Here is a 25,392-nt window from a genome sequence, read left to right on the forward strand (position 1 = left end):
TCATTATTTTACTATATCCTCAGTAGCAATTCTGTTCTTCTTGCCCATAATTACAGTTTATGTATTTATGATAATACTCATAATTAAAGTCATCAAAGGCAAAATATAAATAGACTCGGTATGGTTTTCCAGATGAATTATCACAGGCACTGCGCACAAACCAAACTTGGGAGCGGACCGTGCAGCGCAGCCTGTACTCTTGCTCTGATTGTGTTTGTGTGTGTGTGTGTGCGTGTGTGTATACATGTGTGGGTGTATGTGTGTGTGCTTTGGTGGACCTTCACCTTGTTCCCTGTGGTTCGGAAATAATTCTTAAGCACAGCTGCAAATATTTTGAAATCTGTCCTTTGTCAGGTGAACTCTGTCGATACCTCTTGCGATACGTGCGACAGAATGATTGCCGCCTTGACCGGTGAACTTAAACCTCTTGCTTTCTTCTCCCTTCCTGACTCTGTTGAAAATTTTGTCAAAGGCGTATGGTGTAACATAAATATTTGATGGTTGTTTACAAGCTGATTGTAATTAAATGTGATGTAATGTTTTTTTCTTCCTCTTTAACTCCTTGAATAGTTCCAGAACAATTAATTTGATCAGAGAGGAAGTGGACACACCTCCCAGTCTGCCCAGGGTCTGGAAAAACCCGGGTTTGAGACCAGCACAGTATTATATGTTGCACGGTGGCACAGCGAGTAGAGCTGCTGTCTCACAGCATCTGGGTGGTGCGAGAGGGTGTGGGCTCCATCCCTGCTCAGTCTGTGTGGAGTTTGCATGTTCTCCCTGTGTCTGTGTGGGTTTCCACCGGGCGCTCTGGTTTCCTCCCACAGTCCGAAGAGATGCTGTTCAGGTTTCCCCATAGTGTGTGAGTAACAGAGGGAGTGTGTTCCACTGATGTATGGATGAGTGACCCACTGTAAGTAATGTATCTAGCAGTGTAAGTCACCGCGGTGAATAAGGTGTGTGGGCTGGTAACACCACATAGTATCGATTGTAAGTCGCTTTGGAGAAAAGCGTCTGCAAAGTGCATAAATGTAATATGTTCAGGTGGTTCAAAATCGTCAGCTTTTCTGTCGTATTTGGTCATGTTCTTTGTGTCGTATTTCCAATAAACCTCAATGCTCCGCTATGTGTCGCTTTGCGTTTACTGAACATCGGGCAGCCAGACAACGTTTCGGAGAAAAACATGGGAAGATCCATTTCACACTGGAGAGCTGGTGAATCTCCACCACTTGTTGCCATTTGAAGTGTTTATTACAGAAAACACATTGCGGCAGCTTAGATACAGTTACACATAACTTTCTCCTTTAGAACAAAGTTGGTCACCTCTAAATGTATGTCGTTTTGGAATTTTCGTAATAAATAAGTATTTGTAGGTGTGATATGACAACAGCAAAATCACCGGAATTTAAGCAAGTCACCGTAAGTTCTACGTGACGTCACCGTGGCAGTGCTACCCAGGTCAGCAGTTTCATACAGCCGCTGGTTTCAGAAACTCAACATTCAAGAGACATGTCGGCCAGCCAGCTGAGGATTTAAGTAACGAGGGAACACCTCGATGAAATGAGACACGAGAATAGACTGAATTTAATTACACATGGGGATATATTTCATACAGGTGTTACACAGTTTTGCACCAAGGACCCCCCTTCCCCAAGAAACCAACTTATAAAAGCACAAATAGAGTTTGGTCTGAGCCAAGGACCCAGGGGTTGTGGGCGCCTGCCTTGCTGTTGCACTGTACTTACTGTGGTGATTCTAGAAGAATTTACTGGACCACAGCAGCTAATTTTCCGCGAGGAGCATGGAGAGATGTATGAACCCATCAGCTGTCCATAGTCCATCTCGGGGGGAAACACAACTGAGGAGATTCTATATGAGGAGCGAAGAGTTGCGCAACGCAGGAAGTGCTGGTACAACAGTACAGAATAACTTATAAAGGAGCAAAATCAAAACCCAGAAATACATAAAGTTGTACTTAAATATATTTCACTCTTTGAAAAAACAACAAACTCTTTTGTAACAAATACAGAAAAAAACACAGTTCCCAAACAGCTGAAATAAGGAAAACATTTATAAAACAAGTTATGATGATAAATGGCAGAATTGATACGATTGTACAGAACCGTCCGTTTTATGTGGTTGTTACAAAATTATGTACAAAGTGAATGCATTGTTGTAGGGAAACCTGGGCTCTCGCTCCAGGTTTGGTACCACAATGCCCCAGTGTTCTCCCCTTTGTCCACATGAGCTCCAGCACCGCGCTCTTGGGCTCAAGCTGGTTGTAGCTCAGTGGAAGTGGCAGCTGGTTGCAGGACAGACTGAGAATAAACTGCTTGACCCTTCTCTCCCGACAGCCTGATTGAAAACATCGTTCCGTCACAGACGTAAACCATCAACCCCTGACTGACAGCTCAAATGTCAAATGTTCGATCATAAACAGCTCTGGATGACCTTTGCTTTGCACGCTCTCTAATAGACAAAAATCGCTATTCTTGACCTGATGATCTTGCCCTTCATCTCCAACATAGCCGTACAAGTCATGGAGATCATACGCTCTTAGATTGCGCATTTTCCCAGCAACCAGCCCAGCAGCCACTTGCTTCAGAGCTCCAGGATAAATGCAGCTGTTGTAAAATGTGCAGAGTGTACACAAGAATAAACTGTAGAAGGGGGCGGGAAGAAAAAGACCGACGGATCTTTAAAGAAGACAATGTGGAAAACAGGAAACGGGAAGCATGTATGACTTTGTCCTTTACTCTTTTTTTTTTAAATATTAGATAAAATAAATAATTTATTCAAAAGCAGTCAGACAATAAGGATGTCACTATCCAATGGAGTGGCTTTGCCTACCATTCAGTCAATAGGTGTTACTGACACTGCGGTGCTAGTTTCCCACCGTCCTTTCTGTCTGAGCTGCTCCTCCATCTCAACCATCTGCACCACACCTCACCCAGTTCCTTCGAGCAAGCTGTCGACGAGGATCGCTGAACTGAAGTGCGAATCTTCCTGCGAGTTTCTAGAGTAGTTGACCATTGCATAGACTAAATGGTCATACTCACACAGTGCCTCTAGTCCATCAGCTCTCCATTGAAACAAGTTGAAGTCCTGTGTGAACCTTCATTCTTTCACATCCTCTTTTGTGTTTGGTCCATCATCATTATGTGGCACATAAAAGTAGTTCAAACTGTCTCCTGTGCCAAGACATAACTTACTATAGTAAAGAATATATGACATCTGTAGGTCTCAGCAAGTATCAGTTCAAACTGTCTCTTTATATAGTGCCTTCCTTTTGGGAAAAATGTTGAGAAGTAAATTTTTTTTGTCAATTCAGTGCAGTAAAATGCTCCTTTTCCCCAGTGCAGCACCATGGCCTTACCACGATGACTATGTCACCGTGGTTATGTCACCATGGCTGTACCGTTACTGCTACACCACAATGGGAAGGAAGTGTGTGGCGGTGTTTTTCCGCCGTGTCTTTTTGCCCCTCATAGGTTTGCCGTTGGCACTGAGGCCCACAAACATGGACTTCTTCTTGTTCCTCCATTCTGCAGAGGCGTAGGTATTGTAGCCGTTCTCCTCTATCCGCTCCTTCAGCTTGCAGTCCACACCAAACTCCCTCTGCAACACAAGAGGAGGTCTCAAATCTCACGGCCAGAGCTACACCCGCAGCCCGCCCCTTGGACCCCCAGAAACTCTACCAGTCTCATTGGGAATACTGAGCGACCATTGTTCTCATTAGAGGATTGTCAAGTCCTCAATGACCTCATGTAAGCGGTCAATGAAGTTTCAGTGTTCCACCATGAGATGCTTATTCACCATGAGGAGAAACCAACGTGAAGAGCTTCCTCACACATTTGGTGTCCCTCCTCTCTGACTCCACCTCTGTGGAATGTTTGTGTCTCTGTTTGCGTGTCTCGGCCTTTGGAACCGAGACGCAACATTTAGAAAACGCACAATACGAAATGGCAAAAAAAAAGAAGAAAAAAGAAAAGAGCAAGCGAGCGAGCAAGAGTGAAAGAATGTGCTGACAGACATCTCACGTTTCTCGAGATGGGAGTGGTGTCAGGGGGGCTGAGCGGACGCTTTGAAGAGAGGAGAACCTGTGGATAGTGTTGCCTGCTTTTGAATGGAACTAAGTACCAGCATGGCACTATTCATGAGAAGGCCCTGTTGGTACCGTGCCGGGTGGGGGCTGGCTAAAGCTTGCTTTGGTGGGGAATTATTCAAGTGCAGCGAAGTGGAACTGTCCCTTAAAACCATCACAAGGTACTTTTTAAAGGCCCAGGGACGGAAAAATGAAGGTGCTCTTTGGCGGCGTGAAAGCAGCCATAAGTCAAGAGGCTATTTAGTGATATATGTGTGCAGTCATTTTTCAGTGCCTTTCCACTCTTAGCTTGGGTCTGTAAATCCAGGCCTAATTTTTATCAACGGGTGTGTGTCGTGTGTTCGTGCTGAGCACTGGGAACACTTGGCATGTAAAGATGGACTCGAGGACACGGGACACTCACCGAGCCGTACAGCTCGCCTTTCTTGTTGATGGCTAGATAGTAGTTGCTGCTCAGGCCTTTGATGGCCACCACACCAACATCCACAGACTTGATCTCCAGCACACCTATGGAGGAAGACACACAGAGACGCACACATTGGTTTACAAATCCTGCACCTTAGCACCTCTTAAGTAGACCATCATTTGCAATTCATATTCAAGTCATAAGCAATCTCTGTGAAACAGCTCAGTTAAAGAAGTGGACCGATAGATGACAGCATCTGTTTCAGTTTCTTATGATTAGATAAAATCTGCTTTTAGGCTGATGTTCATTGGGACAGTCCAACGGGAATTTGTCCTCTGTTCCGTGTGGCTGTTGATTGTTCTGCGTTATAATTACCATTTCATACCACAAGGGTTTTAATGATAGCAGGATCAAAGAGTGTCTTTTTTTAAAAATGCATATAGCATATTTGTGGAGAACTTCAAGAAACCAAGCGTTGGCCCAATTTCTCTTATTGGTCAGTGGTCAGGGAATGCCAGTAAATCACCACGTGATGGGTCTGCCACAGTCATCCTTAACGGCAGTTTCAGCACGCATTTTCACAGTGCATTCCAGAAAGATCTGCAACATTGAGAAGCCTCACTTTAGGACTTGATTATGCCTTCCCATGGTTCTAGCCCATAACCTTTTGCTGGGGGCTTTCACAGACTTCTGAGAACTGCTCAATGTTGTTGCTGGTGTTTTACCGTAAAAATGTTTTGACTGTTTGTATGAGTCACATTGTTAGAGCGTCCCTGAACCAGACTCACGCAGTGACAGCTCTTTCTCCATATTTCAAAGTTGCGGATCTCTCCCAACCTGATTTCCACTTCACTCTTATACCGTGGCTTCTCAACATCCTTATCAAAGCCCATGATTTTGATGGTCTTTTCTATCAGAGCACCCTGATTCAGAAAGTAAGAACCTTTGACCGAAAGCTCGATCCACATTGTTGGAGGGATCACCTTCTGACAGATTGTGAAGCTTACTGGGTTTGTCCTGGTGTCTGTAGTTGGAAGGGGGCAGGGTTCTCTGAGGAAGATGTGTTTTACTGTGTTAAACACCATGTGGACTGTTGGGGGCATAGTGGACAAAGCTTTTTGCATCCTCTGAAAAAGTCCATTTTATTTAGCTGAATCCCAGCGAAACACAGATACTTAGCACTTGAATGAATCGTTAAATAGGCCCTTGACTCTTTTCTACGATCAGTGTATGGTCGCTGTTCCCAGTCTAGTCCCACAGCTCTGACGTGCACTGTGGCTAAAGCTTGATGCAGGGATCAGAGTTTGTTTCATTCAGGCCGTGGATCGAGTTCCAGCCATTGAGTGGGGATGTAAGGTGACCCGGGCCACCCCAGGCCATCCTCCTCCGTCTCCGGTTCAGGAACAAGGGGGTCTGACAGGTGGGAGAACAGGACGACGCACAGGGATTAGGGAGGCCCCCATGATCCCCTCATCAAAGGCTGAGAATTGGTCATAAAGGCCATGCCTGAGGAACACCCTCTCACCAAAAGGCCTCCTCTTGTCAGCCATTGGATGAGGTACCTGCTGAAGGTACAACTGATGTGGTGTCTCAGACCCTAAAATGGGCAATTTATGTACCCTACACCTCCAAAACTTTGCTTGCAGATCTCTGAATGTTCTATGAGATCTGAAATATGGGTCTTAGACTTGTGACAAATGCACATGTCAGAAGTGTCACTACTGCCATGGCCAGAAAGGGTGGCCTTGGACCTCCAGAGGATTTCTAGTAATATACAAATTATAGGGCCACAGGTAGCATAGGGTTTAGGGCTGACGTCTTGCAACTGGAAGGTGTGTAGTTTAAATCCTCACCTCTGCTGTAGTATCCTTGTTCACGGTAAACACCCGTTATTGTTTCACTGAAAGTATCCTGCTTTATAAACTGGTACATCCAGCCAAAGCTGCGTTCTTTCACTCCAAGACACAACATGCGACTCGGATGGATTTAAAAGTTTTACATCCTTAGATTTCGACTTCACCTTTTTACAATCAAATTCAGTCATTCTTTGCCGTGATCTGTCTTTAATATTTACGTGGATTCTCTGAGTCTAGTATTTTCCGATGTTCAGAAAAAAAAAAAAAATCAAAATCAGGGAGACTTTTCTTTCCGTACAAGATACAGATGATCCGGTGCCTGTGTTTATTTATAACGCGCTTGGCTGTTGTAGTGCTTTACTCTGAAGTGAGTTCCAGTCCCACTCTTGTCACGTTACAGCGTACTCACAATACTGCAGAAAGGAAATGACTGCTTAAGTTGTCGCTCTCCCTGTCCGTGCTGCTGTTTGTCCAGCTGTCTGCGTTCCTGTTTGTGCTGCTGACTGATTGTTTTTATGTTACCATAACAACTTGTTTTTATCTGATCTTCACCCCTTTTGACTCCTGTAGGTGGTTGGATTGCCTGGGGTTAGCTTTGCTGCGTTAAGACCTGTAAGCCCTCACTATTTGCACAGCTTGACCTGCTGAGGATCACTGCTGACCGCAGAGAGGGTGTCTGGATGACCACCTGACCTCCATAAACAGATTACAAAATATTTTTTCCTAATTGTGTTAACATGCCCAAGAAGGGTTAGGCAGCAAATAAACTATAGAACCTAAGTGGTTTTTATCTTTTGTTTAGCTTTAGGGGCATTTCTTCCTCTCCTCTTTTCCCCACACTTATTTTATGTTGGGGGGCATGGTGGTGCAGTGGGTCTGGGGTTCGAGTCCTGCTTGGAATGCCTTGTGATGGACTGGCATCCCATCCTGGGTGTGTCCCCTCCCCCTCCAGCCTTGCACCCTATGCTGCCATGACCCCACTTCGGAGAAGCTGTTTCAGCTGATGTATGTATTTTATGTCGTACGATCATTATTAATAATGCTTGTCATATCTCCTGCACTTTTGCATATTGCTTTGACTCATATGTTTACGTTTATTCACTTGGCTGACGCTTTTCTCCAAAGCTTACAATCATTTACCCGTTTATACAGCTGGGTGATTTTACTGGAGCAATTTAGGGTAAGAACCTTGCTCAAGGGTACTACAGCCAGAGGTGAGGCTCAAAGCTGTAACCTTTGGGTCCAAAGGCAGTAGCTCTGACCACTACATTAGCAGCTCTCCCATGTTCAATGCAAAAATAAATTCAGTTGAAACTGAAGCGTACAGCAGAAAACCAAAGTGGGGTTAAACTGCAGCTGGCGCTTGTGGCACCCCAGGGCTCAGCCAAAGGTGATGCAGGTGGATAATTTCTCACCTCTCACCTCTGTATTCCCTGCGCTGGCGCAGTGCCAGACTCTTTGATTTTTATTCTTGCGGGGGCCTGTCATTAACTGCAAAGAAGCATTTTTATGAGTGATATTTAAAGCGCATTAACTAAAAACTAAAAATGTGTTCCCCAATCAACATTTTTCAGACATTACAAAGAGGAACACCTGTATGTAGACATTTTTATGTGGCACATTTAAAAAACCTGCCCCGTTGTCATTAAACGGTTAGTTTAAACCTCTCGCATTTTATACAGGCGACGCGAACGTTCTGTAAAAGTTTTTTTTTTTTTACTTCCAGTCAAATGATCACGTGCGTTGACCTATTTCATTGTCCATTTCACTTGCATATCATTTTCCACTATCGGACTCCAACTTGAAATAATTGTTATTGCTTCCGCTACGGCTTTTTCCTTAGGCAATGCGCGCGCGTGAGCTGTGCCCATGGCCTTCCACGTGACGTGGTGTTACAGGAGAACGATCTGTTCTTCAGGATCTCTCTGGCTAACGACCTGGGCCCACAGGTCCAAGGTGGGATAGAAACCTTCACGGCGCTGAAGTAACACTGGATCAGATTCTCTGAAGGCCCAAAGGAGTGTTCTCTGCTGGTGGTCCTCCTCTTCCTGTAGCAAGGGGCGTGGCTTAGTGCATCACTTTGTGTGGCCATTAAAAAGCCAAGTGCCTGAATGGAGCAGATAAACCCTACCAGGCTCTCCATTCCTGAAAGCGTAGTGTGGTCTCAGGCTGTCGAGCTCCATTGCCACCCCCACCTCCACATGAAAGCTCAGGCTTCTGTTAGCAAACATCTGGCAATTATTGTATTGTGCGTTCCTGGGGTGGGAGGCCTGAGGAACAAAAACATGTGCTTTCGCATTCGTGTTTGTATTTATCCTCATTGGTTCTATCCCGAATCTTCTTTTCTGGTTGCGGCACCCATGGGAGCCCAGTTCCTACCATGCTGGACTGAATCTATGCTCAGAGAAGAGCCTCTCCAGCTCTGGGACATATGGCCCATCTCCTTCCAGTTGACCCCCCGCTGGCTGGCCCATAAAAGGACCAACTCCCTCATTAAAGCCCCCATAGTGGCTGGCTGGCCCATCTGATGGTGATGGGACCAGGCCTTTTGATCAGGCCCCATGGGCCTCTCTCCCAGGCCTGGCTTCCAGTCAGAGCCCCACCTCCTTACCCTCACGACTCCGCTATGGGTGGGGCTGGAGGGAAGACTCGAGAGGCATGGGAGGGCATGAAAGGCCTTTATAGTTTATTGTGATGCATTTAAAAAGCCAGTCTCCAAGTCTCGCTGGATATTTTACACGTACCATTAGCATTTTCTTGCTGTGGCTTAACTGAGATCCCTGTTGTTGCTATTCAGTACGGTACAATGCCGGCGTGGGTCTGAAATACATCCTTTAGTAAAGCTATGCATGGTAGCACCAATTTTCCCACACTGAAATTATGGAAAATGTTGATAACATGGGTCGAGAGTTTCAAATGTTACCCGGTCTGAAGCTAAACATCGTTATCAATTAGTACGCAAAAAGCACAAATATTTACATCAAAATACCAAAGAGGCTTTAAGACATTTTAGATCTCTTTTACTGGGAAATAGAGAGTTTTTTAGTGTGCGCTTCAGCCAGTACTATGTGTGTGTGTGTGTGTGTGTGTGTGTGTGTGTGTGTGTGTGTGTGTGTGTGTGTGTGTGTGTGTGCGCATTGTTTTTCCACTTAACCTGTTTATTTTCACTATTTTAACCACTGAGTTACACAGAGCGTAGCAAATTAATGGTAATTCATGTGTCCGACTCATTAATTTTTGCGTCACTGCCATTTCATATTTATGTTACACATCTTTAGTGAATAATTCTGAATAATTGTGATATCTGATCATTTTCTGTCTTTATTCTTATTTTCCATTTAAATAATAAAATCAGTTCATCTAGTGACATTGTGAGACATTTAAAAAAAGGAAAAAAAACTTCTAAAATTAGAAAAAAATGTATCTGTAAAACAATAGTAGGGACATCCATGAAATTTTAATTTGAAAATCACTATATTCTCATAGGGGGGTGCGGTGGCGCAGTGGGTTGGACCACGGTCCTGCTGTCCGGTGGGTCTGGGGTTCGAGTCCCGCTTGGGGTGCCTTGCGACGGACTGGCGTCCCGTCCTGGGTGTGTCTCCTCCCCCTCCGGCCTTACGCCCTGTGTTACCGGGTAGGCTCCGGTTCCCCCGTGACCCCGTATGGGACAAGCGGTTCTGAAAATGTGTGTGTGTGTGTATATTCTCATATTGGAGCAGGCTTAAATAAGGTTTTCTTCATGTATTGATACAATAATTTACATGAAAACAGTTTTGGCTGTCTTCAAATGCACAGTTTTTTCTGGGTTTTTTAGGTTTTTCAGAATCATAATTACAACAAGCTGCTGTACACCAGTGACTTCTTCCCAGGTCCCAGGTCCCAGGCCCAACACTGGGGCAACACTGGTATTTCCAGTACTGTGATTTCTAGAGCAGCAGCAGAAAAATGTTACTAACAAATAAATCACGGAAGTGTCATTTTTTACATATTCATCAGTCAGGGAAAAATAATATTTATTCTGTTTTTTTCTTTATGCTTCTTAGCAAGAGTGGATACCTAACCCCCTCACACACTACTTTGTCTCATGAACACAGAAACACAGATTCAACAGTCCGATTTTGTTTTCCTTTTATGCGTTTTCATATTTGAATAGTTTGACTCAAGCACCTTCGTTTAGACAGCATATCATTCAGTGTTGAACTTATGATGTTGATATGGTCTCTCCAAACCACGTGCCTTGTGCCCGCCCTGACACGGCAGCTCAGCGAAATTTTCACCGCCTGCTGCAATGTAAGGAAACACTGAGCATGGCTCACTGCTGTTCAGAGCAGCTTCACACACTTTCCTATCCCCCTTTCTATCTTGTTATGTTACAAAAAGACGTGCTTTCCATTTTCATTTTTGCCCTGTCAAAATTTCTACACCGATTCTTTCTGCGTAAAAGGAGCATAAATACCGTAGTGTAAAGCACTTGTCAATTTTGGCTGCCAAGAGGAACTTTTAAATAAAATCCAGAAATTCAGTCAAAACACAACGAAAACCAAAAACGAAGACCCTTCTCTACGTAAGAGTTGATGTTTCAGAGTTGAGGGCACCGTTGCGCCTGCCACTAGGATGGAGGCCTGCTGCCCAAGGCCGACAGAGAGCTGGATGTTGTGTAGGTGCGCAGATTTCGGCCCATCGTTCACAACAATTCGGCGGCTGAGTCTGAAGGCCCTTAATGAGCAGGGTTTTTCATTCACTGGTTAATTAACGCATTTTTCCATGCCATCAATGTACATCAATGTTCTCCAGCATATGTGGCAGCTCTACATTTAGTGCAGCTCATTAAACACCTGGGCTCATCTTCAAAAGTGCAGGCAGATGTAGATCATAATAGATTGTAATAAAATTTTAAAACCAACAAAATATGCTTGTTTTCTACATATTTGATTTTTTTTTTTAACTATCAGTACGAAGAAAAAAAGACTTATTGGGTGCAACATGCTCCGCGTGGACCAAGGGGCGACAGCATGGAACCCGAAGCCCACGAGAGCAGGTTTTGTCCACGTTCCCCTCGAACTCACAGCTCCAGCCTCCTAAATGTCACACCAGGCACCCATGGTGATGGGAACAGGGGAGGTTGGGGTGTGGGAACCAGCTGCATTAGTGGCCAGTAAAGCAGTAGGGGGTGGCATATAGGGTCTGTGACAGATGAGATCCAGGACTCCTGCTTTAGCCACCAGTTGCCTGAGGACTCCCCACCCCCATGCACACGCAGTGGGTAATTAACTGGCATTCCTGCCTTCTCCTTACATGCCGGGCCTCCAGATGCGCCCCTCTCCCTCAGCCCTCTCTGGTCTGGCAGGCCAACTCCTGCACCCCCAACCCCCCTTCCTGCTGCTCCCTGGGAGGGATGGGGGGGTGGTCACTCGGGACACACACGCACACACACACGCACACACATACTGTACACACAGGCACAAAAAGTTCACACCCACACACAGCCCACCACTCTTAAACATACTGAAGGTCACGCTCCAGGCCTGATGCTCATGTTCTCTATTGTGTTTGCAGAGAAGTGCGTCGGAATCTGGATCGTCGTCCTCCTTTCTCCGGTATTGCATTTCACATCCACACCGCACCGCGTTACCTCATTTGTTCACTCAGCACTGACCCTCTTGAGTAAAGCAAAAATAAAACGAAAGCGGCCTGTTACAGGGTTCACACCTTTCACCCGCCTTTTACAAAATGTGACGACTCTCGCCTGGTCAGCGTTTCTGCTCCTCCTCAACGACATCAACCACGTCGAACAAAAAGTCCAACAGAGACATTCAGATGCGAAAGCCATTGAAAGAGCGTGGACTTCCACCCTGCTCAGCCTGGGCCTCTGTGTATGGTTCTCCGCAGATTTCTTTAAAAACAGTATCGGTGGAGTCACGAAGACCCGCTTCTTACTCCGGAGCAATATTTCCCAATTAAAGTACTTCTTCTATGGATCTTATACTGAAAACTTATTTCACACCTTCTTATCCTGCAGGCTTGGTTACTTTGACTCATTGTTGTCAGGCAACCCAGCTTGCATTTCTACCCCCTTCAGCTGGTCCAAAACTGCTCCTATTACTACACTTGTAGGTGTGATTTCAAACCACTTCTTCGCTTATAAATCACGCAGGAGACTAGCACCATTCGACCTCAACGATCTCACCAAATACACCCCAAATCCACTCAAAAATTCTTCTGGATGACTGTAGGTTGTACACCTTTTATCTATAGGGTTCCCAAATTCAGGAATGTCCTACCTGCTGTTGTCAAAGATAACCCCTCCGTTGCTGTATTTAAAGCAACATCGAAGTCTCACTTTTTAAATGAGCTCTTCAAGTTGTCTGAAGATCCTATCTGATTATCACGATTAATGAACTCGCCGTTTGTCTTCCTTTTTTCAATTTCTCCTGGGGCATTACTGCACCCCTCAGGACCTCCAGATTCAGCCCGAAAGCCCGCGAATGCAACTGCACACCGACGCCCTCCAGATCAGCCACCTGACGTTTGGACTTGATGACTGCTTTATGAGACCCATAGGATTAGTTGCCTAAGGACTGGACTACAGCTTTTATATTTGCTGACACCACTTCTATATAGCCTTAATGGTCCTTTTATTTATAGACACTACATCTGCTGGTCCGCTAGTAACACATTTAAATGCCAAGGGGCTGGGCAGCCACTGAGACTTGGACCCTGACAGTTTTACTTTTCTTCCTTTCTATGGCTTGGGAGTTTTTTGTTGTTCTCTCATGAGTTGCCAGTCGGTTTAATTAGCTACTGTTTGCAAAGCATAATCTCATTTTTTGGATACCTTTTTCATTCTGTGTAACCTGCAGTCAGTTGCTCAGCACTCTGCATCACTCTGGTGAGCACTTTGTAGAAATAAATTAAATTAAACTTAATTCGAACTCTTGTCTGGCTTCTTAGGATAGCGCACACCCTGATCATTCCAGAGGTACACAGTACCCTGATTCCCCATTCATAAACATCCTGTGTCATGGCAAGCTGATAAATGCCCAGTGATTCCAGGCAAAATACTTTTCTCTATTAATCCATTCTAGACAAATAAACAAATGCATTAATTAATTAAAACAAATGGGTCCAAGGCTGCCTTCCTCACATGACCTCTGGGATGATCAGAATCAAGCACAGCATCTATCATTCAGCCATCAGAGAGCAAATGTACTGAGCATGTGATGAAAATGACCCAAGGCGACCTTAGCGGTCAAGTCCCTCCCCTGAGCCGAGCCTTAAGGGAATCTGTGGTTTCAAACGTCTGGCGATGGAACAACTCCAGAAGGACAATGATGGGACCCAGATGAAGCTCTGCGGCCTCTTCTGACGACACCAGGGCTCAGACACAGGCATTGTCTCCACACAGGCCCACCTCTCCATGGCCTGTGGACTGGTGCACAACTGGAAAACCCCCACTGCAGTAACGGGACTGAAGTTGTAAAGTGGTTTAGAGGCAAACCAGAGAGCCAGAGATCTGTGGTCGAAACAATTCACAGTGAATACCACACTGTGAACAGCATGACAGCCAAATGCAACATCTCAGCAACGTTGAAACTCTTTGTTAGGGAGCATCTTGTTGATGTGCTCCAAACTGCTTGCCCCTGCCTTTAAATGACTGATGTGCATGCTTTCAGTAACATGGAAACTGAAGTTGTTCAAGCAACGAGCTTCTGGGTTTCTGTCCAAACTGATCAACTGACAGTACAGAGTAGCCTGCTACCTTATAAGCAGCAGGATAAAGTGGCCTTAAACCTCTGCTGAGCAAAAGCAGAACTTTTGTCCAGAACTGCTCTACTGTGAGACAGGGGAAGCTTCAGTTTTAATAGGAACGGGCAGATAGTTCTGTGGGGGGGCTGCGAAGTCAATGCTGTTCTCCCAGGGGAACTGGGAAGCACATTGGATGATGAGGTTGGTTCAGTGAAATTATTACAGAATGTGGTGGAGTGAAGAAATCTGTTGGCAATTTCCAGACTGTCCTAATGCTTCTTTGACTGATGGTGCTTTAAACAGAGTTGTGAACAACAGGATTGTCTGGAAACTGATACTTGCAGAACCAATGATCAGTTCTGTTTGAGTGGCAACTTCGGTCAAACTTGACCATCCAGAAATCGTAGTATGATCAAAAATACTGACCGCAGGAGAGAATTCTAAATCCATACATTGCTTAGGAATTGAACTTGACACAGAAAATGAAATTAAATATCTAGACAATAAAATACTCAGTATAATAAAACTAAATCCCTATTGAGTTGTGCACATAGGTTCAGAGTCGGTCACCTGGCATGTCCGATATACTCTACAGTGGATAAAATTAAAAATGGTCATACTTTTGGTCAAACCTGTAAAGGTGAATTCACAGGAGGCATTATGATTGCAGATCATGGAGCCCCAAGGGACAGGAACCCTTCAATGACAATGCAGAAATCACAAAGGACAGAGCTTTCCATTTCTCTCTCTCACCAAGCCAGATAGAAATAGTATGCTCATTATCCCAATGGAAGTCAAAGGTCAGACATACATCTGGTGTACAGTACCTCCAGGTTGACATTTCTGGGGGTAACAAGAGGACAGGAAGTATATGTAGATAGCAACAGCTGCTGCTGTGGCCAGTACAGCTATAACTTCTTACCACATTAGATGGAGATTACTCTTGCTATAACATTACACATCTACGTTCTATGGCCAAAATGTAGTATCATTCTCCAAGCTGATTGTGTTAAACAAGGAAAAGCCATTTTCTAATGAATGAGAAGATAGTTATTGACATGTCCAACGAGTCCTTAATGAAGTGAAAGGACCAAATGTTTGGTACGTTCCGACTGGGTCTCCATAACCATCACTAATGAGATCCATACAGACAAAGATAATGACTAGACTGCTCATTAAAATCAGAAATTCCTAATGAAGACTGCTGTAGGGTGTGTGATGCATTGTTATTTGGCATTGTGATTATAATGACTGGGGCAGCTTCAAAGGATGACTAATGATTACGAGCCACTTGGCCACTTTAAGTCACAAGGGCATCACCATTAATTTGACTTACAAACAACAATGCCACACATAACGAAAGGGCATGGCAAAGCTCCGAGTTGAAGAAACAACCTTCTGAGAGGATGGAGCCTCATGTAGGATTCGGTTAAACCTTCGGTTTTATACAGGTGATCCCCGATTTATGATGGTTCGACATGATTTTTTTCGACTTTATGATGGGGAGCTGGCGGTTGACATTGAGTAGAAATTGTGCGTTGAATTTTCAATTTTGATTTTTTCCCAGGCAAGCGATATGTGGAGAGAGGTGTGTATTAGGTGTATTAAATGCATTTTCGACTTACGTTGGGTTTCACGGAACATAACCCCATCGTAAATCGGGGACCACCTGTATAGCAACATGTAGCTGAGGAGTGTGGGGGCTTCCTCGCTTGTAAATCACCTTGTGACTAACATTAACAAAGTTAAACGAAACTCTCGCGAAGTAGGGCTGGTCCAAGGAGAAGTGGACTTCTTGTACAGAGTCTTCCTCAAATGTCGCCCGACTTAAATCCTCAAATATATACATTGTATAATAATATGACTCAGATACGTGTTCTTTAGTGCGACATAACGATTGGGGGATAAAAGAGTTTTCTTCGGACACAACTTCAATCAAACATTTAGCTATGCGATGTTGTGTTGTGCTCAGGGTTGGTGTGTTGCATGAACTTGTAGACATCATTAGCAGATGCTGGTCAAACCTCAGAGCACCACTGTAGATTTCAACGGATTAAGACACAGAAACAGCCCAAAAGAGTTAACAGGTTGACACTTAGTCTATGACCTTTTGCTCCCACAAGATGAAGAGCGCTGGCTGGAGAACATCAAGATGAAAATCCCAGGCTGGAACAAAATGACTGCTTAACAAACAAAATGTACTTATACGTTAATGGCAAAGCATATGTCTGCACCGGTGTCTTCAACACCACTGAAGGGTACAGATACAACTTGCCTATAAAGTACGACTTACGTTATTTATAGTCCAAACATGGGGAAGATCATCTGAACGATAAGGTCAAATGACGTGAAACAGAACTCCGACAATGACAGCTTTTTCTCTTTCTCCATGCCTCGTAAGTCACTTTTATTGCATATGCGGTCGAGGACTCCCACGAGAGCCATGGATGGGTCCTATAAACACAAGGCGCATGGTTTCAGGCTTTGGGGAAGGCCGTCCTTGTGGTGGAGGCGAGTGCCATGCATGTGCATCTGCATGTGTAGAGCACACGCGCACACGCCTACGCAGACGCCGGGCACTTTGAGCGCCACGCCCCATCCGTTAGCTTGCCGCCATCCCCTGTGGCTTTGTTCTGGTCACGCGCGGGGAGAGGAAACAATTACAACTATGAAGCAAACTGAGAATGGGGGGAGGAGGAAAAAACAACAAAACAGCAGTAGTGAGATGTTGTGAAAGCTGAGTGATTTAGTGTGACGGGGAACGTGAGCTTTCGCACAAGACGCTACTTGCTGCAGCATGTGGTCCCGCTTCCCGCAGAGCAGTGAGGAGAAGGAAAGGCAGAAGCAGGGAACCCTCTTGTCACCTTCCCCTGCTGAGCGGATAAAGAAAGATGCTGGGGTGGGTGGTGGCGAGAGGAGCTCGATAGGTGTAAATCACAGCAACAATTCTGAGGATGTTAGATGTGAAGCACAGAGAAGATACGGCAGATGATGCTATTCCACAGCTGTGCTATAGAGCGGCTGAGTCTGATCTTTCCCAAGTTCCTGTACGTCGATGTGGTCAGCCTTGTTGATGTGTGTATGGTTTCACAGGTCATTGAACAATAGAAAGCCAGAGTGGAAACACCACCATTCATGTAGCTAGGCTCTCCATTTAACGCACTGCAGAACTTCATGACAAACGCAGGCTGTGCCGCAGGACCTGAGGCGAGGTGCAGAGAGCGGGCGGTAAAACCTCAAAGGAGGGCAAATTATTTTGGGAACTCCTGCCATTTTCTGGGAATTTTTTTTTCTGATTACAGAGCGTCCCTTTTTCTTTAACATTTACATATACATTTTACATTTATTCATTTGGCAGACGCTTTTCTCCAAAGCGACATACATCACATAGAAAATACAGTTAGTGCATTACTGTGCACCATATATTATTATTTTTTTTAACACTCCTTAAGTGAAGAACAGCTGGTGGTGTGATGGTTAGAGCTGCCACCTTTGGATCCAAAGGGTGTAGGTTTGATGCCTACCTCTTGCTGTAGTACCCTTGAGCAAGGTACATACCCTAAATTGCTCCAGTGAAGTTACCCAGCTGCATAAATGGGTGACTCATTGTGGGCAGCTCAACATGGTAAGTTACTTTGGAGAAAGTAAATGTTAATGAATTAATGTAAATGAGGGAAATGAATACATGTAAATGTAATAGATCCAATGACCCTGCTGTATAAAGGGGTCAGTAATTGTAACCTTAATACTGTGGTGCACAGCACTGGGGGGTTTGGATGGGGCGAAGATGGATGTGGAGGCAGCATTCCTAGCCTGCTTAGCACCCCCAGACTCTCTCCCCCAAAATACTGGTGGGCACAGTCACCCCATTATGTGCCCCCAGTGGTTACACACACTATTTACAAGTTACCCACAATGCAACTATTTACATTTAACACCTTCCCACATAAATACCAGTAACGCGGGTCGTTACAATACTGTAAGTGGCTTTGGAGAAAAGTGTCAGATAAACGTGTTTGTATGGTTGCTGTCGCACAGATACTCGCTATACAGAATACAGGCTTATAACAGATAAAAGAGCAAGCAGATGGCATGCAGAAAACACACAGAATGCAGATGTGTCAATTTATCGTAGTAAAATTTCTGATTGATTGTTGTTATGAAATACAATCAAAACAAGCGAAAAATTGCATTTTGCTATGGCTTTGGCCTTCATTTAAAAAAATAGCATAATTTCTCTATCATAGTTTAAGCCTGCAATAGAATATAAAATGAAAACGAAGGAGTGACCCCACACAGGTAACAGGCTTGGATGTAAAAGATCTCTTCATTACAAGAAGCATTTCAGCACTGCACCCTAATACTAAGAGCTTTAAAGACCCTTTGCTTCTAATTTATAAAATTGTAACATCTCTTAGCTAGTAACACCTTTCAAGCCCAAGACTGTAGAATAATATTTATTAAATATGCTTGTATGAAAGTAAGAGATTCCCTATAATCTTGGATAATAACTGTTTTAAAAGGCTTGTCTCCTATTACTGGCAGGTTCAAATGAGTTGTGGTACAACGCCCCCCCCCACCACCACCACCACCACCACCATACTATAGTGTCCCTCCAGCATCCACTGACATAATGAACAAACAGCATTGTTTCCCAAATATAACTCCCCCCCACGCAGATATTACATTGATTGTGACTTCACTACAATTAATTTTATAATTGACTATTAATAATAATTCACACTCAATAAATATGTGTGAAGCAATTTTTTTCGCTGAATTTTAAATTGAAAAATTACTTTTACCTTGAAGGGATGACCGCACAAGGTCTAATCCAACTTGTGTAGATAAGTTCTTCAAAGTCTCCCAGCAAGGTAAAGGTAAACATTTACTGCAAGACACATTCAAACACAAGCTTCGGGGAAATAGAGAAATATCATAGACTTCTGCTACTCCCCAAAGAGCTCAAGAGGGCTGTTTCCCAGAATACTTCTGAAATATGAACACTTTTGATGAAATACATTATTTCTGCCAAGCAATGAAGATCTGAAAAGTTATAAGAAATCTTTGGTATATGCGATGAGGTCCTTTTACAACAGTCCTTTTAAAGGTACATACACTTATATGCACTGTTAATAACTGCAAGAAAATAATTTTGATTTAAAGTCTTCTTTTAGAGGAGGCTAAAATATGTAGTTCCTAAATACCATTTAGCATGGAAATTTGGCTGTAGCACTGAAACTGATAGAAACAGATGCATTTCACTTTGAAGAAATAAATGTTCCCGGGGTTCCCAGTACTACTAATTCAAGTGGGACAGATTATAGTGATCAGAAATGGGGTGTGAGGTGAGGCCATGGCCTCGGTACTGACCCCTCATCTGATGAACAGCTCTTGGTTCTGACAGGATGATTGGAAAACACTGCACCGTGGACCTCAGAAGGCAACCGGCAGTTGAACCCCAGTGCATTGGCATTCTCCATCAAACTTGTCAAGATCTAAAGATGCTCATTAAGGCTTTTAAGGAGCAGTAAGTACAAAATTAATGTTACAGATCATGGGGACAACTGCTGCCTTTGGATCCAAAGGTTGCAGGTTCAATCCCCACCTCTGGCTGTAGTGCTCTTGAGTAAGGTACTTACCCTTAATTGTTCCAGTAAAAAAAAAAAAATTACCCAGCTGTGTAAATGCTTGTAACTGTAATAATCGTATTTTAATATTGTAAGTGGCTTTGGAGAAACGCATCAGCTAAATGAATTAATGCAAAATACATGTCAGTGGGTATCACAAGGAGTAGCACTGTTGTCTCACAGCACTTGGGTGGTGTTAGAGGAATGTGTTTGATACCCACTCAATCTGTATGGAGTTTGCATGTTCTCCCCGTGTCTGCGTGGGTTTCCTCCAGGTGCTCCGGTTTCCTCCCACACTCCAAAGACATGCTGTTCAGGTTCACCCATAGTGTGTGAGTGACAGAGAGAGTGTGTTCCACTGATGTATGGATGAATGACCCAGTGTAAGTATTGTATTTAGATGTGTAAGTCACCGTGGTGAATAAGGTGTGTGGGCTGAGAACACTACATAGAGTTCATTGGAAGTTGCTTTGGAGAAAAGCATCTGCTAAATTAATAAATGTAAATGTTCACATTGCTCCTTTATGCATGTTGCTTTTTATGTTTTTGGAATATAGGTGGACACATTATGTGCTGTGGAGAGACTTCAGAGTATAATAACTTGCACAATAACCCTCTCTATTTTTCACAAACTCATTACCTCATCTGCTAGAACATACAAGAACCATCAGTCTAGATGAGAAAGTCAAAGGTGAGGACAGATTCCTTTGTGGGTTCAGGGATTTGGGCGCTCAGTGTGTCTTGGGGACAAAACCATACACACCAGTGACATTCCTGCTTTCCATATATCGAAGCTCTCTGCAAATCAGAGAAATCAGGTTTATTTGTTTGCTCTGTTTGTTTGTTCCGGGTCAGAGCCTGGCCATTAGTCCACAGAGTCGTGTATGGAAAGGCCTGACACTGTGATACCAGGCAGATGGGTTCTCAAAGAGAGGCAAACAATACATATGAGGTTGGGTTTCAAACGGTACATACACAGGTCTTTTATGGAAACCACAGAAAGCGAGAGGGGGAAGAGAGAGAATTAGTTGGAGAGCTGGAGACACAGAGGCGCAGTGCCACGGGACATCCGACACACAAAGAGCCCCTCTGAGGACCGTTCTCACCTGGACGGCGCAGAGGACTCGAACGCCATAATTCCACCGACAACATTTCCCGGTCAGATTATCAGTTTCCTAAAATCAGCCTAGACTGAGATGGTGAAACGTAGCGGAAGCAACGGTATGAGGCTCCTGCTCAGTCACTTCACAGAAAGCAGAACAAAAGAGGAGAGAAAGCGAACACGGGCTGGCAGAGCAGTGACAGAACATCCAAGGGCAGGCCACTTCTGAGCAAGGCTTTGTTTAAAATGAGACCCGTTTGAATAAAAATAGCTAAAATTGTGGAATGGCTTTGTTTAAAATGGCTCATAATAACATGCTGCTGTCATGGTGATAATTTGTCAAAGTTGACGGCATGTCACTCTGACATGATGAACGCCTCACTGAAATATGTGCTCTTTATTTATCTGTGGACGTGTGAACAGCTCCTAGCTGCAGAGTGACTAAGTTGAACATCTCCTCCTTGACATGCTGGAATTTTGCAAAGCAACTGTCATTCACACACACACAAACACACACACACACACACACACACACACATAAAGCTATGCTGTTTTGTTCCAAAGCAGAGGTGATCTCAGGACACGCAATGTGCTCAAGGGGACCAGGCGTCCACCTGTCGGTACTGCTTTTCTGAGTACGATGTAACGTTGTCGCAATGTTGCTCACATAACACAACAGGGAAGCGGCATCATACCGCAGTAATGACCTGTAATCTCCATGTGTTGCCCGTCCACGCTCTCCAACATGCCCGCATCCTGGGGCACACTGCGGTAGAGTAAAAGCGTAAATGCAATGGACTGCAAAGCTCTTGCCTGCATTGGGGTCCTGCCCAAGCAACAAGCAAGACATTTTGGCAGTGAGTTAAAGAGCTTTGTCTTGCTGGTCCCCGTGCTACTTCAGCTGTCTGCTTCAGTTCCGAATCTATTCTAGAGACTTCCTCGTTGTGAGAAATTCTAAACAGATGGCTATAGAAAGGGAGGAAATGGATTAATCCCCACACAACATCCCACATCATAGATACGGGGCTTCCTTCCAGCACCTCAGCTGAGGAGCCGTATCATAAGCACGGACCGCAACAAACGCGCTGGGGCCATTGTGTGACTCTGATGCCTCTTTTGTATTGTGGCTCCTTTGCGAGGTCACACACGCAGGTCAACAGACGAGTCACACATTGCAGAAATCGGCGCATCTGTGGCAGATCTGCTTCTCTTCCTTTGATGTAACTACCAATCAATTAATTAGCAAATAGTAAAGATTATGTCTTCTGTAGCAACCTTTGGCAAAATCCGGACACAAAACATTCTAAGACAAAAACATCCAATTTTGTCTAATAAAAAAAGCTTGCAGTCAAGATTTACTATACAGGTGGTCCCTATTTACGATGGTTTGACTTAAGATTTTTTCGACTTTACGACGGTGAGCTAGCGATAGACATTCAGTAGAAACCGTACTTCGAATTTTGAATTTTTCCCGGGCAAGCAATATGCGGAGAGATTCTCTCTCGCGATGCTGGGCAGCAGCAATGATCCGCATCTCCCGTTCTGTCACGCAGAGGTGTGTATTAGGTGTATTAAATGCATTTTCGACCATGAAATTTTCAACTTATGATGGGTTTTGCGGAACGTAACCCCATCGTAAATCAGGGACCATCTCTATATACATATATATGGGGGGGTGCGGTGGCACAGCGGGACTGGCTGGGTCCCGCTGTCTGGCGGGTCTGAGGTTCGAGTCCTGCTTGGAGTGCCTTGTGACGGACCGACGTCCTGTCCTGGGTGTGTCCCTTCCCCCTCCCCCTCCAGCTTCATGCCCTGTGTTGCTGGTTTAGGCTCCGGTTTGCCACAACCCCGCTTGGGACAAGTGGTTTCAGACATACATACACACACCTCTTAAATACTACATTAATTTTCAGAATTTTTCAGTTAATATTATGGAAAGTTTCAGAGAGCTTAAATGCAACGCAAACACATTTTGCATCCAGCAGAAGCTTTACAAACCTGTGAAAACTTTGTAAACTCTGAACAACTTGCCTCCTCCACCTTAACACCTTCTATAATTTTTATTGCAAATGTATGCATTTTTTAATAAGAGCCTTGGTGGCATCCAGTGAAGTGTTGAACAGCAGGCAACGTGTTGTCTCGCAGTCCACTATTACATGCCCTTAGCTATCGGACATATGGAAAACACACGGCTCTTTAAGCGGGAACAAGTTACATGACCGACAGCACACATTGGGGAGTGTTTAGTGTGTGATCGTTCCCAAACGAGCCCATGATAAAGCAATTTAGGGGAGAATTTGCTAATGCGGAATATTCGAGTACTTGTTGGTGTTATACATATTTATACTCCTGAGAACGGGTTTGCTAAAAAAAAAAATATGTCCTTCTGAAGTGGAAGAGGAGAGTTGAGATATTATTAAAAACATGTCCTTTGCCCTCTGCTGGATCGCAGCACAACCTCGCATTTAGGGCCCTCCGTCAACCTCTATGCGCCATGACCCATGACCCAGCACCCCTGCCCCCTCGGCAGCCCATAGAGCCAAGGAGGGATCTTCTCCACGCCACGGTTGTTTTAGATCGGCCAATAAACAAACCCGGTAAACCTTCTGTAGGCAACACCATCATCTGGGTCTGTTAGGCTGTCAGATGTGAACACTACCGCTGCCTGGTGGACAAGCGCAATTTAGGTATGAGTCTAGGCTGAACGTTAGTCCCCTCCCGAAAGTGGCAGTGCAGCTGTCTTGCACGCTATTACTATTATTTCTTGTGCCTTAAGCACACTGCGAGACTTAATGACAGCCACATTGCCGGCACATGTGGACCCTGACTAGCGGGAACTTCTGAAACCTGTAGAGCCAGCCCTCCTTCTCTCCGTTATCAAACAGCACATTGGCAGCGACTCCGCGCTGAAAATGCAGCGGAACCTCCTCTAAGAGAACGGCGGGTCTGGGGCGCAGCGAGAATGGCCTGTTTCCCTCAGCAGTGACAAGGAGTTGGAATTTGTCTGTGCCTTGCAGAGCTCCAGCCTGCATCCACAGCCCCCACATGGTCTCCACATGGCAGAGCCCCCGCTTGCAGGAGAGTGGCAGCCAGCTGTGGAGAACGCCACAGCATACTGTGCTGGCCAGGGCAGCTGTAGCCATGACAATGCAAGGGGAAAGGGAGGGGGTCGGGGGCATGGAGAGACCCACGTGTGTCCCAGGATCGCTGGACTGACCAGCGCCAGTCCCGTACTGGGACACCAGCATCAGAAGAAGTAATAATGTCTATGTCAAGAATGCGCGCCGTGCTACTGTCCCCGGTGGAACACCATGGAAAACGGCCCAGATGTTCCGAAATGGTTTTAACCCGCAAACCTCCACTTGCGGAGCAACGCCTAATTGATTCCAGCCAATCTGCTGCGAATAAGAGTTTGTTCGGTCAAGCGCAAACAGCGTGCCCGTAGCGGCCGGGAGCCAGTTACGGAACACGCAAAGAATAGAAATGCAAAAAACGTATGAAATTTTGCTTCATGTAACACCGGTGAGTTTTCCGTCACGTGGACACAAGAGGAAAGGAGGTGTAGCAGCAGTAACGGCAACGCGCCCCAAGACCGCAGTGGACAAATGTCTAATTTCACACTTTTGCCCCGAGCGGAAAGTCAGCGGAATATTATTGCGGGTATGAACACAAGCGAAGAAGCGGTCGTTACTTACTGAACGGGTCGTCTTTGCTCTTGGTGCCGTTCACTTTGCCGTTTTTATCAATCCTAAGAAAGAACTTCTGGAAGGAGAAGAGTTTCCTCCTTCGCACGTCTCCCTGGAGGTGGTTGTAGCTGCGCACGTGCCGTCCCACCACTACGGAGGAGTTGGTGCCGCGGGGCGCGCGACCGGGCCGGAGGCCATCGCGGCAAGCCGCGGGCAGCGAGCATAGGAGCAGCGCCAGCAGCAGGGACAGGCAGGAGAGGCGAGACCACACGGCAGCACTCTTGCTCACTTTCCATTTCCACATGGTACCAGCGCTCTGAGGACTGCCAAGGGGCTCAGGGGAAGGTGCATACTGGTGAGCCGGTGGGGAGAGGGAAAGAGGGCAGGGAGCAAACCCCCGAGTGTTCGCGGTCAGTGCTGCTGCTGCTGCTGTTGCTGCTGCTGCTGCTGCTGCTGCTTGGTCTCCCGGAGCTGCTTCTCCTTGCACCCAAAAGGAATGTGTCAACATCCATAACTCAGAACACCTCCAGCGGGTTCAAAACTCGCCTCCCGCCCCACACCGTGCGCTCCCGCCAGAGACTCCTCGCGCTCGGCTGCCGCGGCGAGATGAAGAGCGGGAGGGAGACGCGGGACGAGGAAAAGTTTTCACTGAAAAAAACTCTCCATTCTACTACAAAAGGAGAAGAATCCACAGGGAGGGGGAAAGCGCAAGTAATCCCTGCTGAGGTCTGGGGCTCGGTACTCAATGTCTCACTTTGCTCCCCTCTCCCTGCCTGCTTCTCGGCTCACTGTTCTCCTCACTCTGCTCCTCCGTGCATGCGTGCGCCTCTTTTCCCCGCGCTGTCGCTGGGCTGCCGCTCTGGA

General features: G+C 45.4%; 1 protein-coding gene across 1 annotated transcript; it reads right to left on the minus strand.

The window, feature by feature from the left end:
- Positions 1–3,336: 3,336 nt before the first annotated feature.
- fgf10a (fibroblast growth factor 10a) lies at positions 3,337–25,054 on the minus strand. Its single transcript, XM_018751633.2, has 3 exons — positions 24,538–25,054; positions 4,506–4,609; positions 3,337–3,615 (listed from the first exon to the last, which is right to left on the minus strand). Exons 1-3 carry the CDS (start codon positions 25,034–25,036, stop codon positions 3,424–3,426), a joined length of 795 nt encoding a protein of 264 aa, XP_018607149.2. The 5' UTR covers positions 25,037–25,054; the 3' UTR covers positions 3,337–3,423.
- Positions 25,055–25,392: the final 338 nt, after the last annotated feature.

Source organism: Scleropages formosus, chromosome 6 (assembly GCF_900964775.1).
Source record: "Scleropages formosus chromosome 6, fSclFor1.1, whole genome shotgun sequence".
In the NCBI taxonomy this organism is placed as follows: Eukaryota; Metazoa; Chordata; class Actinopteri; order Osteoglossiformes; family Osteoglossidae; genus Scleropages; species Scleropages formosus.